The 17,297-nt window shown below is 37.1% G+C and overlaps 1 protein-coding gene across 2 annotated transcripts in view; it reads right to left on the minus strand.

The window, feature by feature from the left end:
• The window catches only part of agla (amylo-alpha-1, 6-glucosidase, 4-alpha-glucanotransferase a), a 33,085-nt gene extending 16,608 nt beyond the window's left edge, over window positions 1-16,477 (minus strand). For both annotated transcript variants that reach the window (XM_053329697.1, XM_053329698.1), the window contains exons 1-9: window positions 16,419-16,477; window positions 13,096-13,210; window positions 10,760-10,970; window positions 9,372-9,541; window positions 8,005-8,208; window positions 4,871-5,052; window positions 4,283-4,394; window positions 3,957-4,083; window positions 2,999-3,101 (exon numbers count right to left, since the gene is read on the minus strand). In XM_053329697.1, the coding sequence (XP_053185672.1) occupies window positions 2,999-3,101; window positions 3,957-4,083; window positions 4,283-4,394; window positions 4,871-5,052; window positions 8,005-8,208; window positions 9,372-9,541; window positions 10,760-10,970; window positions 13,096-13,183 (1,197 nt within the window). In that variant the 5' untranslated portion in view covers window positions 13,184-13,210; window positions 16,419-16,477. The remainder of the gene's footprint in view (window positions 1-2,998; window positions 3,102-3,956; window positions 4,084-4,282; window positions 4,395-4,870; window positions 5,053-8,004; window positions 8,209-9,371; window positions 9,542-10,759; window positions 10,971-13,095; window positions 13,211-16,418) is intronic.
• Window positions 16,478-17,297: the final 820 nt, after the last annotated feature.

A 17,297-nucleotide genomic window follows, 5' to 3' on the forward strand; every position in this document is an offset into this window, starting at 1 on the left:
CGTTCTGGGGCAACAAATGATTTGGCGGTAACAATTTTCTTGCTAAAAAGGTTGTAGCGCAAAGAGGCAAGTGAATCGGTACTCTTTCCGCCAAACAACACTGCCATTGCCTTGGTCCCATGGTCCTCTATGACATTCCTTGCTTGATGTGGGAGCAGAAACACATTTGAACAGGACTGGATGGTTGCCTCACCATTCACAAGTTTCTGGAATGCTGTCTGTTTGCCAACACTAAAAAAAAGTTGTATCACATCCTGTGAAGGCGTGAATAAACACCAACTGGGAACACAGGTCACTATCCAGGACTTGTTTCATCTCACTGATGTTGTACACTTTAGTAGCTTTGGACTTGTCTGAACGAAAATAGAGGCCTCTATTTTTCGTCCCAGCATAGTAGAGGAGAAGAATGAGTAAGTCTGTATCCTCCCCTATCAAGGTTGTGGGCTGATGTTCTGAGGCCTTGACTGCAGCTTTGACAATGACCACGTCTGCGTCACCTGATGCATTGATAACAATGCAGCCCTTCTTCTCCAGCTCCTCGGTCATAAGATTGATAAGTCCTTGTTTGTTGCAAGATCTTTGGCTATTGAAAGGACCAGTTGCTACTCTGGCACTTCTTTTTGGTGGCTCAGCTTTATTCTCCAATTGCATTAATGTCTTTTTTATTTATGTACTTTTGTCGACATTTTGAATGTACTTTTTCACCAGCAGAAATGTGTACATTGTCGCCTCTTTGTGCACTTGCATGGTTGACACCATCAGCTCCCTTCTGATGAACCTCAACCACAGGTTCAGATCAGAACCATCGTTTAAGTGTTTACTGCAAATGGGGCAAGTTTCTTGATTTATATGACTCATGGTCAAAATTGCATTTGGTGGCGGAGTTTAGCTCAGTGGGAGGAGCGCCCGCCACATGTGTTGAGGCTGTAGTCCTCGCTGCAGGCGACCCCGGTTCGAATCCCTCACCGAGTGGTCCTCTCCTGCGTGTCATTCCCCCCTCTCTGCCTCCTGTTTCCTGTCTATTTCTACTAACCTGTCAATTAAAGGCAAAAAGCCCAAAAATATATATTTAAAAAAAAAAAATTGCATTTGGAGTGTACTCTTTGAAAGTAATTCAACAATGCCACCCTTCTTAACACGCTGGCCTTTTTATGTGTTGGAATTCTGTCTGATGTTCTTTTGACACACCCATAAAATGACACTAAGCATTTGTCTGAGAATAAGACACGTGTGTTGTAATACAGTATAATTCATATTTTATGTAATTTTATTGCCTGTTTTTTTCTGAATGTTTGTTTGATGGATTGAGTGTTTTATTGTTGATTTTGTAATGTGATCTTGAGTGTTGAGAAAGGCGGCCATAAATAAAATGCATTATTATTAATATTATTATTATTTTTATTATTATTATTATTATTATTATTATTATTATTGGAGTTCAGAAGGTTGAGTTACTATGGACACAGGGGGTCTGTTACTTGCAATAACTTTTACATTGAATGTCAAGTCTGTGTTTTAGCAAAGAAAAGTATGTGTCCAAAACACGTAGCCTCCTAGTGAGTAGGAGTTATATGACTTTTACATGGTTCACCCCAAACAAACAGGTTTTCCAAGACTCAAAAGGGCCTGTCCCAAGGAGAAAATGTATTACTTTGTAAATGAACAGCATGCACATTTAAACATTCACAATTGAAAGCAAGGACATAGAAGACGGCTAGCTAAATTACTATTAAATCCGGTTAGCATAATTAGCATTTGTTTAAAACTCTTGCATTCAAGTTGACTGATCATCTCAATACCAATGTTTTCCAAGTCTCCTGTCCCAAGGAGAAATGCACATTTAAACATTCAAAATCATGAAAGCAATTATGCATAGAAGACGACTAGCTAAATTGCTATTAAATCCGGTTAGCATCATTAGCATTTGTTTAAAACTCCTGCATTCAAGTTGACTGATGATCTCAAAATCAGTGTTTTCCAAGACTCACAAGTCTTGGAAGCCCTCCCTCCCCCCCAAATAAATAAATAAATAAAAACATCAAGGTATGTATCGAACCGTGGGTCAAACATCGTGATAATAGTGAGTTTGGTGTATCGTTACAGCCCGAGTAATCTCATAAAATCATGGGTTAGGGTTAGTATACAATTATGCCAGTGCAATTTAGACAAGTCCAGTGAATTTTATTGACCCAGAAAACATGGTGTGAGACACCAAAATTACTTGGCTAGGTCAAAAAATGAAGGAGTTAGGATATTTTAACGACTTCCCGCCCATCTTGGACGCCATCTTGAAAATTACACCTTTCCAGTGGTCAAACTTTGGTAAACTTTTAATATGTTACTAAGGACACCCAATACTACAAGAAATAGCTGAGAAACCTTTTGTTAGAATTTTTTTAGGGTTAGGTGGTTTTTTTCCATATATGCAGCCGCCTACAATGAGATGATGTCATTTAAAAAGCACCAGTCTAAACTCAAACGATGGAAAACATGATGTAAATACGATATTCCTGTTTGTTTCATTCATTTAAGTCATATTACAGTCTCCTCATGACTCCACACACATCTGATGTTTGCATCTCTTCAGTGGAAGCTTGAATGAAGTTAAAGTCACATGTTTCATGTATGTCATCATTTATTAACCAAGTTTGTTTCCATTTAATTTTGTCTCATTTTGTTTTTATTGATACACAAATTGATAATGAGGTATGTGAGTGGATAATTCCACACTACACACTAATACACTATGTTCCAACTTTAACAGGGCTCTATTTTGGTATTCGGTATACAAGAAATACATGATGAATCTATGGTATAAATGACACAAGGCATCCTTCCAGTCTCTACTGTATATCATGACATCAGGTGTCAGGTTTGGCTCCAGCTGGCTCCCATGTGTCTGCTACAATATGACATGTCTGACCTTTCCTTCAGTGCTGTCTCATGCTGTTGTACTACATTGAGCCGTTAGCAGGAGATAGATTACACTTAACCCTACCTGCTCCTGATGCTGGTGCACGATGTGGTATTGTTCTTCATTCAGCTCGTCCAGCTTCTGTTTGAGCCAGCCGCAGCAGTCCTCTATGTGCTGTGGAGATGCGCTGGAAGGAGAGACAATATCAAACAATACCATTACTACCACCATCATTTCCAGTTAAATTAACTGCTAAATTTCAAAACTTTTTGTAAGTTTTTCTGTCTGCTTTAGGTATTCCATAATTTTGGAACATAATAAAGAAAGCTGCACTACATATTTTCTTAATTAAATTGACATAATTGTGTATATTCAAAAAACCCAGCAGTAAATGAACGAAAACATGTAAAGCTTTAAAAACAAGTAAAAGAAGCTTAAAATCTATTGTAAAATATACTGGGAGCTAATGAAGTGTAGATAAAACTGGAGTCATGTGCACACTGTTCTTTATTTTGGTTAAAAGTCGAGTACTTTCTAAACATCTGAATATTGGATATCTTCAATTCACTATTACTATAGACAAACTGCACCTGTACAAAATAAATTACCTGAGGGCTTTAACACAATCAAATGAGTTTTTTGCCACAAACTCACAAATACATTTTATATATCTTTTTTTTAAATTTAAATGTTGTAATTCAAAGTTCTCACCATCTCACCAAAGCTAACCTCTTAGCAAAAAAAACAAAAAGAGAACCAGAACATAGCCACATCCAAAAGACAGTTAGAAAGTTAGAAACTCCTCCACCTTTCTGAATGTAACTCCATATAAAAATAAGTAACCCTTATTTCTGGTCCTATATCTATCTCAGTGTTTTTAACCCATTCAATGGAATTTTCATTTAATTAATATTCATTTTACTTTATGTAACTGCCAGTTTTCTTCAGTCTATTTTATTTTATTTTGATGTATTGATTTATTGTAGTATTGTTGTGTGGCTGTTTATATGTTAAAAAAACAGTGTGTGGTGTTGAGTCAGACCTGTGGGGTACAAATGTCTCCAGAGCAGAGTCCATGTCCACTGTGTTACCAAAACGATGGTATTTTGGGTCCTGGATGATCTTCAGACCCTTCTTCCGTCCAGTCTTACTATGGTCTGCCTTGGTACCTGAAGAACAAACACACACTCTGTTAATGACATTATACTATACTAGCATTAAGAGTCACTGAATGCACAGACATGTTGTGTTGTGTGTAGTTTGCTTCATGTATCAGATTGAAAAACTTTTTTTAAGGCACAGACAGATGCATCATCAGCACTGTATCATAAAAACACACTTTAAATCAGCTCTGATTGGCCTACACACCGTCCTGTAGGAGGGTCCTGAAACGATTTACTGCAGTGTCCACCTTGATCTGGAAGAACTCCCACAGTTTGATCTCTGGATACACATCCTGCCACAACACACTGCGGATGGCCTGACACACACACACACACACGCACGCGCGCACGCACGCACACACACACACACATACACACACACACACACACACACACACACACACACACACACACACACACACATACATACATACACACACACATGCACACACACACACACAGGCAGGAAACACACAGGATTATAATGCATTCCTTCACATCATCCTGAAATCATACAGTATTTATTCATTATTATGTAACACAATAACAGAAAGTTTCTTTGTGTTCTTTGAGGATGTAACTTCATCTGAGTGTGAACATCACACTGACTCACACTGACTTACATCACACTCACTGCTTGCACTTAGTAATGCAGGAAAACACATTTAAAATCACAGATTATATCAAGTCATGAGCTGTACTTCTAAATGTATTGTTGTGGCTTTTTCCTGCATCCAAATGAAAAAGTGATGGTGCACTTAACTTAACCTATCTAAACAATGTGTGTACTCACATTAAGATGGCTATCGTTGGTAATATTAGGAGGAAGTCCTTTAGATGTGTAGCGTCCGTCTGCCACTCTGGTAGTTAAATGCCAGATAGCTCTGTCTAAGACCCAGGCTGGACGCAGGTGAGGAGAGTTCATCAGGTTGTAACCACACTCAGGATGTTTTCTGATCCAGCCACTGTTAGCCGCTGAGAGGAAGAACAATCATCATTTAGCTGTTTAAATAACAAGTGAATGCTGGAACACACACTTTAAAACCACAGAGGAATCATGTAGTGATTTCAGTTGTTCACAGTTGAACTGCCTTTGATGAATGTTTTTAATTTTGATTTATGGCACATGAAATAAAAGAATATGGGTCATTGATAAATAAGGGTTGGCAAGATAAGCAATTCAGAAGTATATAAAAACAGTTTTAAAAGAAAAAGACTGAATGCTCCTGAAAATGTCAAATGGTGTAACCACAAAAGAATGATAAATATTAAATATTTTATCCTCCGACAGTGTATTTAAGTGGACTCATACTAATAATGACTTAATGTTTCCTGATCTCCATGGTAACCCAGATGAAATGTAATATTTAGAACAATAGTATTCCATTAGCTTTATTTAATATAAAAGTTATAATGTAAGATCATGCCAAACTAGTTGATATGGTGTTTTATTGACTATTCACTGTTTTTAAACAAGTTGAATTATTTGGTACAAAGTTTTTATGGTTACACCACTTAGACATTTTTGCCATAATCCTCTAATATATTCTCTCTAAATGGATTAAAAGCAGAAATTTGATGCTGGGTCCACAAAAAAAGAATGTGTGCAATTATTCATAACTTTATTTTCACATTTAAATCTTTTAAATTTGACTAAACCACATGGACACAAAAAAGCATCATTGACCCTTATATAATACAAGCAGAATGTATTAGATGATATGAAACCTATAAGAACTTGTCAGGTGACCCTCCTTTGGTGAGACATACAACATGAAAACTTACCAAGAATTTAGCGAAATGTAACATATGAAATATAACAGTAAGAGCAGTTATGATGTTGCATTACTTGACTGGTCCAGAAAGGAAGAGTGTGGTTCAATATTAAATGATTTTTAGACCACTGGTATTCCCAATATGATCACATCCAACAGAGAGGAGCTCGGAATCTAATTGAAAAGTTGGAAAAAGTTGTCCTGGAAAAGGCGGGTGGGGTGGAGATTATTGGCTGACCTTGTATTGCAACTATGGATTTGGAAGTAAAAGTAAGATCAATTTTAAACACATTAAAAAAAGGTTTAAATCAAAGAGGATGCATACAGATTTGAACAAAGAGGTGGAGCTGGAAAACCTGTTGGATTTTTTTTTTTTTAAAGGATGATGGTGAAAACAAATGGATACAGCTTACTGGTATTTTAAGTTATTGTACAAGAAAATATACAGGTGGGTGCAAGTGCATTAAAAGGGATATCATATCATATAATACTAGATATTAGCAGCAGATGATGAAGCAGTTTTATTTACATAGAAAAAGTTGCTATATTCAATAAAGCTCAGTGAGAATGACATGTGTTATCACAGATCTACAGATAGTGCGATAGGCAGTAAAGCGACTCAGTCTCAGTCTGTCCTTAACCTTTTAAACTGGCTCATTTTACTCTTTGACCTTTCTGGTGATAAGGATAGAAGGGTACACTAGAGAGAGCACACACAGCACAGAGCTGCACTCATTTACTTTACTTTCATGTTAGTGTGTTCACAATCTACATCCTGTTTCAATGCATTTGAATACATCATCATCATCATCATTCTGATTACTAAAAACAAGTAGGGAGATTTTTCTGTAGTCGTGTTACTGATTAACAACCATTACATCATAACTGTGTCAATCTGCATGTTCTGTTCTTTTACACATAAAGGTGTAACTGCTGCAGTTATTATAATCTACAATCTCTATAATGTCAACCCTTATTTATATTGTCTATGTATTTATGTGCTACTCTATGTAATACTTCATTCAGCTGAGTCACTTCACTGCTCTCTCTATGGGCTAGTAGCTATGGCTGGCTGCCAGTGGCCTCTATTAAAGTGAAGCCCGTCCTTGGTTTTAGCATGCTGCTCACACACACACACACACACACACACACACACACACACACACACACTGCATACTTCACAATGTGTGTGTGTGTGTGTGTGTGTGTGTGTGTGTGTGTGTGTGTGTGTGTATGTGACAGAGAGAATAGAAAGAGAGAGGGAGTGGGGGATACTTTACTCTAAAAGCCACCACTGCCTGAACACATATGTTTTATAACAAAGTTGATACATTATTAACCTTTATTTTACCTAGAAAGACCATTGAGGAGGAATCCTATATATATCTTATAATGCTGCCAAGAAACAACAACAATGCAAACCAATATAAATACATAAGAAGTATAGATAAGAAAGTAATTAAGATGCATATATAAGATACATACGTAGTAATTAAATAAGATTTTTAAAGTTTGAATTCACCACTTTCAACAAGTTTATTGAATTAATAATGTACTGACATTACTAATTAGAAAATAGATCTAACAACAATTGATTAGTGTTATTTTAACTAGAGACTGTATACATTTCACTGCTCAATATTAGTTTTAATAATCCTCATCTTGTTATTGTTTTACTACTATTTGCTTTATTCATTCCACTACTACTCTAGTATTTCTCAATGAATCACTACAATGACCCAGTTTCACTCAAGGATCAATCACTTCATCTGATGTGATCTCACCCCCCCCCCCCCCAGATAAAGCAATGTAAACACATGATGTGTATACTTCAGAATGATGTTAGTCAACTCAATGGCCTCAAAGCCTCTCTGATGATAGCACCATTCATATGTTCTGCCTTCAGGACTTCAAGATTGCCAGTGTGATTTGTTTTCTTTTTACTATTTGGTAATATGTTTGTGTATGAGACTCGCCCACAATAAGAGCAGAACATGTAAGCCTTATATGGGAATGTTAGGGGCCTTAATTATGCTGAAGATCAAATATCATGAATGCACATCTGCTCATGAACTGGTGACAAACAGACTGAAGTGATCAATTTACAGCATATTTATGAGTTTGTCAAATCTGATCTCACACAGTCACTCACCAGTATGATTATACACCACATCAGTGATACACAGCATGTTCCAGTCCCTCCGCATCTTCTCCACCAGCCCCCCTACGTCAGCCCAGCCGTAGTTCTGACCTTCTGGACTGAACTCTGGGCTATAGGTCAGCTGGTCAGCCAAGGAGTAGCAAGACCTGGACTCTCCTAGAGTCTGTAGGGGTGTTAAGTGGATCACATTGTATCCTGAGGGAGAGGACGGGACACAGAAACACACAGTATAGTGTTTAATAGAGACTATTACTCTTTCCTCTCTCTGATAGCACTAGGGTTGCAAAATTCCGGGAATTTTCAAACTTGGAAACTTTCCATGGGAATTAACGGGAATTAACGGGAATTAATGGGAATTAACGGGAATTAACAGGAATTAACGGGAATTAACGGGAATAAACTGGGAATTTACTAAACTGAAGGTATGTTCTTATTAGGGAACTTAAATATAGTTGTGTAAAATAATATTTTAGCATAATCCTGACTAAAACAACCAGATATCATGCAGTACTGTTGAATATCTATGCTATCTGAGACCACGCCCCCTACATGCACTGTGCATTCCTCCATCACATGCACAGATGATTTCTACAATCCTAGACCACACTTTGGAGCCCAGAGCACACAACTTGAAGCCAGACTTTTGAGCCTGTGGTTTTGATGACATTATATGATAATATATTTAGGGATATTTTTATGTGTAAGTGCTATATTTAGCCTTATGGTGGAAAAAATAACAGACAGGAGTGGAACTTTGATGTTACTAGTTATATCAGTATAAGTATAAGTAAATAACAATAACTAATAGTTTTAAAATCATCTTGTATATTTTGGATTTTATGAGTTGTATCTCCACCAGGATACATTGGACACATCCCCCTCAGGGATGTGTAGCTTCACAGACACATTGTTGTATGTTCAGAGTTGTGTGTGAAACCATTAAGAATAATAACATTTAGTTGTTTTTTTAATATTAAATTATAAATTATTGTATAATTTAATATAACTTCAACAGCTCAGGGACATCAAGAGACATTGTGCACCTTTTTTCATCGTCAACTTAAAATAATGTTCTGATTTTTAATGAACGGGTGGACTTTTTTTATCCAATTAATCAATCAAATGATGATATCTTTCCACTAAATTACCCTCAGTTGCCATAAATTCCCATAAATTCCCATTTAATTCCCATAAATTCCCATAATTCCCTTAATTCCCATGGAAAGTTTCCAATTTGGAATATTTCCAAAATTCCCCAGCTTAACTTCCCATGGAAATTTACCGGAAACTTTCCACCCCTTTGCAACCCTAGATAGCACTGTGTTGTAATGTGAGTAACTCCTCTACCACACACACACCTGACTCCTTGGACACTCTTAATCTATCTGGCCAGTCATTCAGGTGTCCCAGACATTTGGACAGGTAGGTCTCGATGGTGATGCAGTCTAGTGGAAGGACGTGGTTTTCTGGTCCGACGTGAAGGAGCGGGTTGACGACAAAGTAGCCTCCTCCTGACCGATCTGAGATCCTGTAGAGAAAAAGATGGAATTCAGGAACAATACGAGAGACAAAGAGAGAGAGTGCTAAAAGATGACTGATAAGGTGGAGGTGACGAAAGAACACCATTATATTAGTGGAATGAAGTGATTGCAGATTGGCTGAGCAGATGCTCTCAAGTCTTCCTTTAGAATAAATGACTACTACACACAGGACCATTTATTATTTTTGTGATGTATATGGACCTGACAGATAAATTGTTTTGTGCCTGAGAAGCATTATGTTCTTTGTGTTCCAGGTTAATTTTTCTTATTATTTTATTATCACTTTACTTTATTTTTACAGTAAACAATTAATATATGGTTTAAAAACTAAAAATGTTATGAACAAGAACCAAACATAAAATCCAAACCAAAAGACACCACAGTAGACATCAATATTGGCATTATGAAGCCCAATCCAGTTTTGGTTTCATTAGATTTGAGCTGGGTGTTAGTACTCAATACCTTTAAAAGTATCAACCCAAATAAATCAATACCAAGTAGTATCGAAACGTCTCCTGTCAAATGATACCTGCAATCAACCTTTTTGCACCCAGAGCTAAATATGACTGATTTGTATGGACTTGCTCACAGCCAATCAACAGAAGCGCTCTTCGATTTAATGCCACATGTGATTGGCCCACTTTGAAGATTTTCAATATGCATTTGTGTAAAAACCTAATCATTTAGATGTGGAGGAGTGGTGGCATTTTATGTAATTGAATGCTTCTATTCACATGATGGGTATCAGATGGAGAACTTATTGGTATCAGTATCACTTAAGTGTACTTGGATTGGTGCTGGTATCATTTTTTTTAAACGATACCCAGCTCTAATTAGGATACATCAGCTGACAAATATGTCTACTTCATGTTACACCAGTCATCACAATTTGAATCTGTTCAGAGATATTTTGAAGGCCCACTTCAGCTCTAAAATCATCAGTATCTCATCTCAACTGGAACTGGAGAGAAAGTGTCTGACACTCATCTATTAACGGATATTTAATACTATGATACTAAAAGTGCTTTGCAGCTGTCAAACATATAATTGCTGTACTAATTTAAACTTAAAGATGACCTGCTCACATGTTATAAGATATATAAAAACACCGCCTTCAATAATATTTGATGTACTCCCTTGTTGAGAGATTCATAATAGTTTTTGTAGTCACCTTTACAATATGACCTTTATTTACATGATCTTACCCATGAGAAAAGTAGTACTGATAGGACCCGGCTACTTTGAGTTCCAGAGTGCAGAACTTATCAGAGTCATCCTCTCTTCCTGTTGGGTTGTTCCACTTCAAAACGCGGTAGTTCTTCCGGTGAAATGGCTGTCCTTCTGGTGGGTAGTTTGTGTATACTGTAACGTTCCTCCCCTGAAGACTGGGACCAAGCTGGAAGTAGAGCTCCAACCCTGAGGAGGAAAGACAAAGAGGTTTCAATTCTATGTTGTAATTCAGTTCATTTCATGTCATTTTTAAAGCTCTTGTTAAATGACTTTTTGCTTGTTCTCTCATCCACACTGGCCTTTTATAGACTTAACATCACTTCCAAAACCCACAAGACAAGACACAGCTCTGTAGCTCTGAAATAAACAAAAGGAATGCTTCATATATACAAGTCACTCATAATGAAATTACCCATAAAAAACCCCACCAGTCTTCTTGGACCTCTAGAGTTTGGATCATGACAGTATTATCTATATATAGACCAGTTTAAAAAGCAGCCAACAAATCCCTCTCAGGTTCAGACCACTCTAAATGTCAAGTAGTACACTTCTCTCTCCAAGACAACAAGCTGCTTCTTCTTCAGCTAACACCCTCTCTTTATCTTACATTCATTTTTTCTTATAATGAAAAAAAAATACTCCATCTTTACTTGACTTTTGACAGTATTTGCTTTATTAGTGCTAAAACCTAGAACGCAGGTGTGTGAAAAAACACAAAACCGGAAGCTAATTGTTGCTAACTTGTTCCTCCTCATCAAGCACCATGTGTACAAATAAAAAAACACCACCTTTACATATCCTGTCATATACATTCATCCATTCAAATGTGATTTAGGACCAGATTAAACCTTACATAATATAAACCTGACTATTAGCGAGTGGTTCTTAGCAGCTAGCAGAGCAATATCATGGGTCAGGATTAGGGTTAGGGTTGTGCTTTCGGAAGATATTTCTAACTACAGGTCACTACTTCTAGGAGCTAAGCTAATTTTATTGCAAACTTCACTATTTTTAAGAAAGCTACCAAATCCTGGTTAATTCATCAACAACCCAATACAGTGTCTGGTTTCTATAGCTACAGACGGGAGACAAATTACAGAAAAAAGTGGCACAGGTCTGAATGACCTAACCCTAACCCAACTACTAAATATGTATTTTACTGTATCTTGCTGTACTTAGTTTAGCTTCTTTTTACCTTACTGTTTTAACCTGTCGTTTTTACAAAAGCCCTTCTAGGGACTGGTGTAGTATATTAGTATCTGTTACAAAACACTATGATCCCTAATACTTGTTTGTCTATTTACATTGACTGTATCATCCTTATCAAATTCCTTGCTGGACCGCAACAGCAGCACCAGCCCTATAACCAAGATTGTCTGTCCGTCCGCTGACGTGATGAGTGATGAAGTTACATCATTGGTCAGCAGAAGGCCCAGTATGCCAAAATGAATTCTGCACCCACTACCAGCAAGCATCAGTGAGATTAAGCTGTTGTTATTTTCACTGTTAATAAAGTTTTCATCTTTTTTCAGGTATGAATAGTCCCGCAATTACCTACCAAAGAAGACATTTACATACCGTTGCCAGGGTTACCTACTGTCAATTTCTACAAGTTAAATGAATCTAGTGTCTTTTCAAAATGAAGCACTCATATGTTCATGGTAAATAAAATAAAAGCACATAAATACATTTATGCATGCAAACAGACAGTGTGTTGGGATCATTTATGCATTAATGATTAAGCTGATAGTTAATGCATTAAAACATGATTTTTCAGGTTGTGGGTCAGTGAAATACCATATAAAACATATCAAAAACAGCCTAAATATAAACTCAATATCTGCTGCTATGTTTTTTAATTCTAATACTTTTCTTATATGTGTAGCATCTCGAATTACAACTACTGCATGAAAAGTGCTACGCAAACAAACATGTTAAAATGTACTATTAAAAGTCATTTTATAGTGTTTTCCACTAGACTGTTTTCTCTTTATACTTGAACATTAAACTTGTTCCATATGGGAAGATTTTAACTCATGGTTTGTAATGTTCCACCCAGCCAGAGTTAACATTCTGGTAGAAAACACAGAATATCTTTTAACCAATGTGGCCTGAAAACTGCTCAGATTTAAAAGGTATTGAATCCTAGCACATCACTCAGCTAGCAGATCAATAAGATAGCTTCAACCCAAAAGATTTCGATCCTACTCTGCACTACTACACTCTACACAGAAGAGGACAATATAGTGGATATAGTGGCAGATAAATTAAGTAGAACACATAAAGCACAGGTGTTTAAAAGGAGCTCTACCTTGATCAAGCCTGAACAGAGTCCGCTCTAAATTCTCCTTGTCGTTGAGCACCAGGACTCGGATCTGCTTCATGTGTTGAGGCAACATCTCGAAGGTTGGCTGACCCCTGATCTCCTGGAAAGAGTAGGAAACAGCTTAATAAAGAGTTGTAACCTTTTATATTCAACAAAAAACATTGAAATCATTTGTCTTAGAGCTTCTACACCACATCCCTCAACCATGAGGACACACTTCTTGAGAAAAATCTGTAGTTTCTAAACATTTCTTGCACATCACCAAGTCTTAGTGACATCTGCTCAGGATTACAACTCTGAACTGAGAGCAGAGAATCCAAGCTATTGTTAATAATAGTAGGAATGTTATAATAAAGACAGTCAGTAGATCTCAGATTAACCTTCCCAGATGGATTTCTACTGGCAAATCTTTGTTTTTAGTATAAAGCAGAGCTCTCTAAACCAGACTGGTGGATAAAAACTATTCATCAACCTCACTGTAAGCAGTTTCCAGATCTTGCACCTGCAGGAGAACGAAAAGCTAAAAATGAGGCTTTATGTTTTAGAAGAATGCTGTTCATTCTTCCAGAGAGAATCTATGATAAGGAGGAATGAGGCTGTTCTGGAGGCTTGTCACTACCTGTTAACTCATCCTCTTACTTCACTGGGTTGTCGTGTTCAATAAAAAATGAAGGAAGTATTATTTATTAATATAAAGGCATTAGACTAACTTCTTCACTGTCTGGCTGTAGAGTTTGTGGCTGTACTGCAGTCTGCTGAAGTTCAGTTACCATGTGTAGTATACATACAGTATGCAGAAACCGCAACGCTATACATACTGATACAGACTGATCCTCTTTAAATAAATAAAAGCACAATCAGTGATATTTTACATGTAATTAATCTGCATTCAATGCTAAAAAGATCATATGTGACTAAGTTGCAGGTACATCAGTCAAAAAAAAGATCATTTACAGCTAAGGAATCATCACAGTATAACCCTCACAGGAAATGTATTGATGAAGTTCCCTAAAAACTGTATGAAAGACATAAACAGCACACAGAAGGTTGGCAAATATTGCTAACGGGCATGAAGATAAGAAGAGTTAAATGTTAAACAAGATCTGTTTCGGCAATCGGGTGGTTGGGACACAGGTTGTGTAAAATAGGTTAGTAACACAGCAGTAGGAAACACACTTTGTATACCAGGAGGAACTATACTGTGGCTGTACCAGACAAGTGGATCCTGTAGGACACTAAGCTTCCTCAGGCTGCCAATTTGATACATATGTATACATACATATATATATATAGATAGTTAGATAGATAGATATAGCCAGAGAAAACTGTGTTCAGCAACCTATTCTAGAAACTACATTGAAACTTTATCATTGATGTGACTGACCCATTAAACCAAAGCCAATGGTGACTAACAAGTGACCTAAATAAACCAAAAAGCATAAATTGAGTAAAGAACCTGCATACATTTAGTCAAGTAATGTACTTCAATACAGTTTTGAGTACTTGAGTATTGCCTGTCTGTTACTGTATACTTCCTACTCCTTTCAAAGTAGTAAAATTACTACTTAGTACTAAATTGAGTTGCAGGTTGTAGAAGCATAACAAGTATTTACTTTTCATACTACAAGTACATCTGGTTGATACTTTACTTGTAATGATGTGCTGCACTAATGGAGAAGAAGTGAAGTAAAGCTCTGAATACTTCCTCCACCACTCACCATTTCAGCAATGGAAAGTAACCATTACACAATTGATTTATGTCCACATATCAGAAATATTCAGATTCCTTAAAGGAGAAGTGTAGTATTCATTTCAGACTGGAACCAAGCATGTAGGAGAACCTGTGGTGGCATTGAAATTGGTTAAAAACATTTATTTCTAGAGTAACTGTTTGGTTTGTCTATTCTGGGCTGCTGTAGAAACATGGTGGGCTCTGTGGAAAAGGACCCGCTCCATATGTAGATATAAAGAGCTCATTCTAAGGTAACGAAAACAACAATTCTTATTTTCAGCTGATTATACACTGCCAATGGAGCACCATAAATATTGCACACTGTTCTTTTAAATTACTTTTGGCATTTGTTTGTGTTTTACAGACTGCAATCACAATTTTCATGCATTATTTGTATTTTCAGATTAACATTAACTGGTTCACTCAACGTGCTTCTAGAAGATGGAGCATTACATCATACTAACATCTGAATAATACACATGCACTGACAGTCTAAAAACACAGCTGTTGAATGTGTTAATAACGCTCTGTTTGATCAGATTTCATTGCAGCAAAATCAGCCAGAATGAACTGGTATTATACTGCATGTACAATACTTTATTTTATATTTATTCTATTTTGGTAGGGACTTCCTGGAGCCTTCAAATTACTTGCAGCACAGCAGTCTGAGGCTGGTACTAGAATATTCATACAGAAAGCCCAGACAGACTTCCTGCAGGAATGAATCATGCATTCAAATCTTTGGGTTGAGTTTTGTAAGAAACTGGATCCAGGCAGCAGGTTAACGCATCCAGAGTCAGTGAACTTCACTGAACCCTCTCACTGAGTCTGCGCAGCGCTTCAGTCTGACCAAGACAAGGTCAGGAATCCAGCCGTTAATGTCACAATTTCTATTTATAAAACTCTTCACGCCATAGCTCAGCACGTCTAGCCAAGTCACACAAACAGATATATAAATGTGCAGTCGCTTCAAGATGACAGAAAATGACTATTAGCTGTGATGATGCAGAAGACTGCAGAGCTAACGTCGTTTACGACTGTAGACAAAAACAATCCAAACTCCATCTAAAAGAGTGGTCGTTTAATATTGCCTTGTTTACTAGCGAACAACCATGCTTCATAACACATAATGCATGTACAATTTTTAATCTTTAGAAACCATTCAACAATTCGGCATGCGTATGATTTGCTGAAACTACATATTTGTTAATAAAATGTCATTGTTAAGATGTGGTTTCGCTGTTAAATCACATAGTCAGCTTCCATCAGAATGGGTGGGCGGTGCCATCACGGCAACATTTTATGTTGTGTTCATACATGTTTCATGAAGTAACATAAAGTACCATGGTCCTCAAGGAAGATAAAGTTAAACAGACAGAAATTTGAATGTTGTTCAGCTGTGTTCGTTCCTAAAATAACAGATAGTAAGGTGAAAACGTCACGTCTGAACCTAGAGCTAAACTTGTGACAGCTAACTAAAGCAGCTAATATTCTATCTTCTGACCTGCGAGCTTGCTGGGGATACAGACTCGTTGCAGCTTAGTCATTAAAACAATATAAAAACATTCCCAGTCACCTGTTAGTTGTGTCTCTGGTCCGAGCAGCAGCAGGAGAACAGAGTGACGGCTGACGGCTCTGTTTTCCTGGATGTCTGCGGCTGAAGTGAGGGGGGCGTGACCGGGGTTCATTACCGTAATGACACGAGTAAAGAGGAACGCTGTTTTGAGATGAGCAAATGTGTTCTTCACACAAAACTGTTTTCAGTGTGATATTAAGTAACACACACAGAGTTTCTTGCTCATTGATGAATGTTCAGTAGTAGCCAATCTTTCATTAGAGTAGTTTAGAATTTAGTGCCTTGCTAAGGGGAACTTCAGTGGTGGTTGCTGAACAGTGTTTGTTTATTTGTTCCTCTTGCATTCAGATTCAAATCCTCTACTTCTTGCTCACCTGGGCTTAATAGTTGATGTCATATAAGATTTTAAACTGCAAAACTGCAATCTAACAGTAAAGGCTTTTCCTTTTGTTTGACTGAAAATGAGTTTAAAGATTGACATTTTGTTGTAATCTGTCATGTTTACATCAATAAATGTTTTTTACAAAATGATTGAGTATAGCTGCCAAAATGCTTACAAAGAGCATTCAATTGCATCATTTGATCATTTGAGTTGCGCAATTTCTAAGCTTTACCAAAACCATGCACACATGCTGCACACACAAACAGAGAGAGGGGGGGGGGGTTACATAACCTGGCACTGCAGTGCAGTAGTTGGGCAGACAGAGAGCAGCATGCCACGCCTGTGCAGTAAGAGCAACATGAAAAATAATGACAGGATTATGTCATCCACTGACATAGATAATGTGAATTAAAAAGGTAATCCCAAAATCATCATGGAGTTCCTGTAGTCAGATTACTGAAGCAGATGATGAGTATGTAGTGCATTCACAGTAAAAC

This window comes from Scomber japonicus, chromosome 12, assembly GCF_027409825.1.
Source record: "Scomber japonicus isolate fScoJap1 chromosome 12, fScoJap1.pri, whole genome shotgun sequence".
Lineage (NCBI taxonomy): Eukaryota > Metazoa > Chordata > Actinopteri > Scombriformes > Scombridae > Scomber > Scomber japonicus.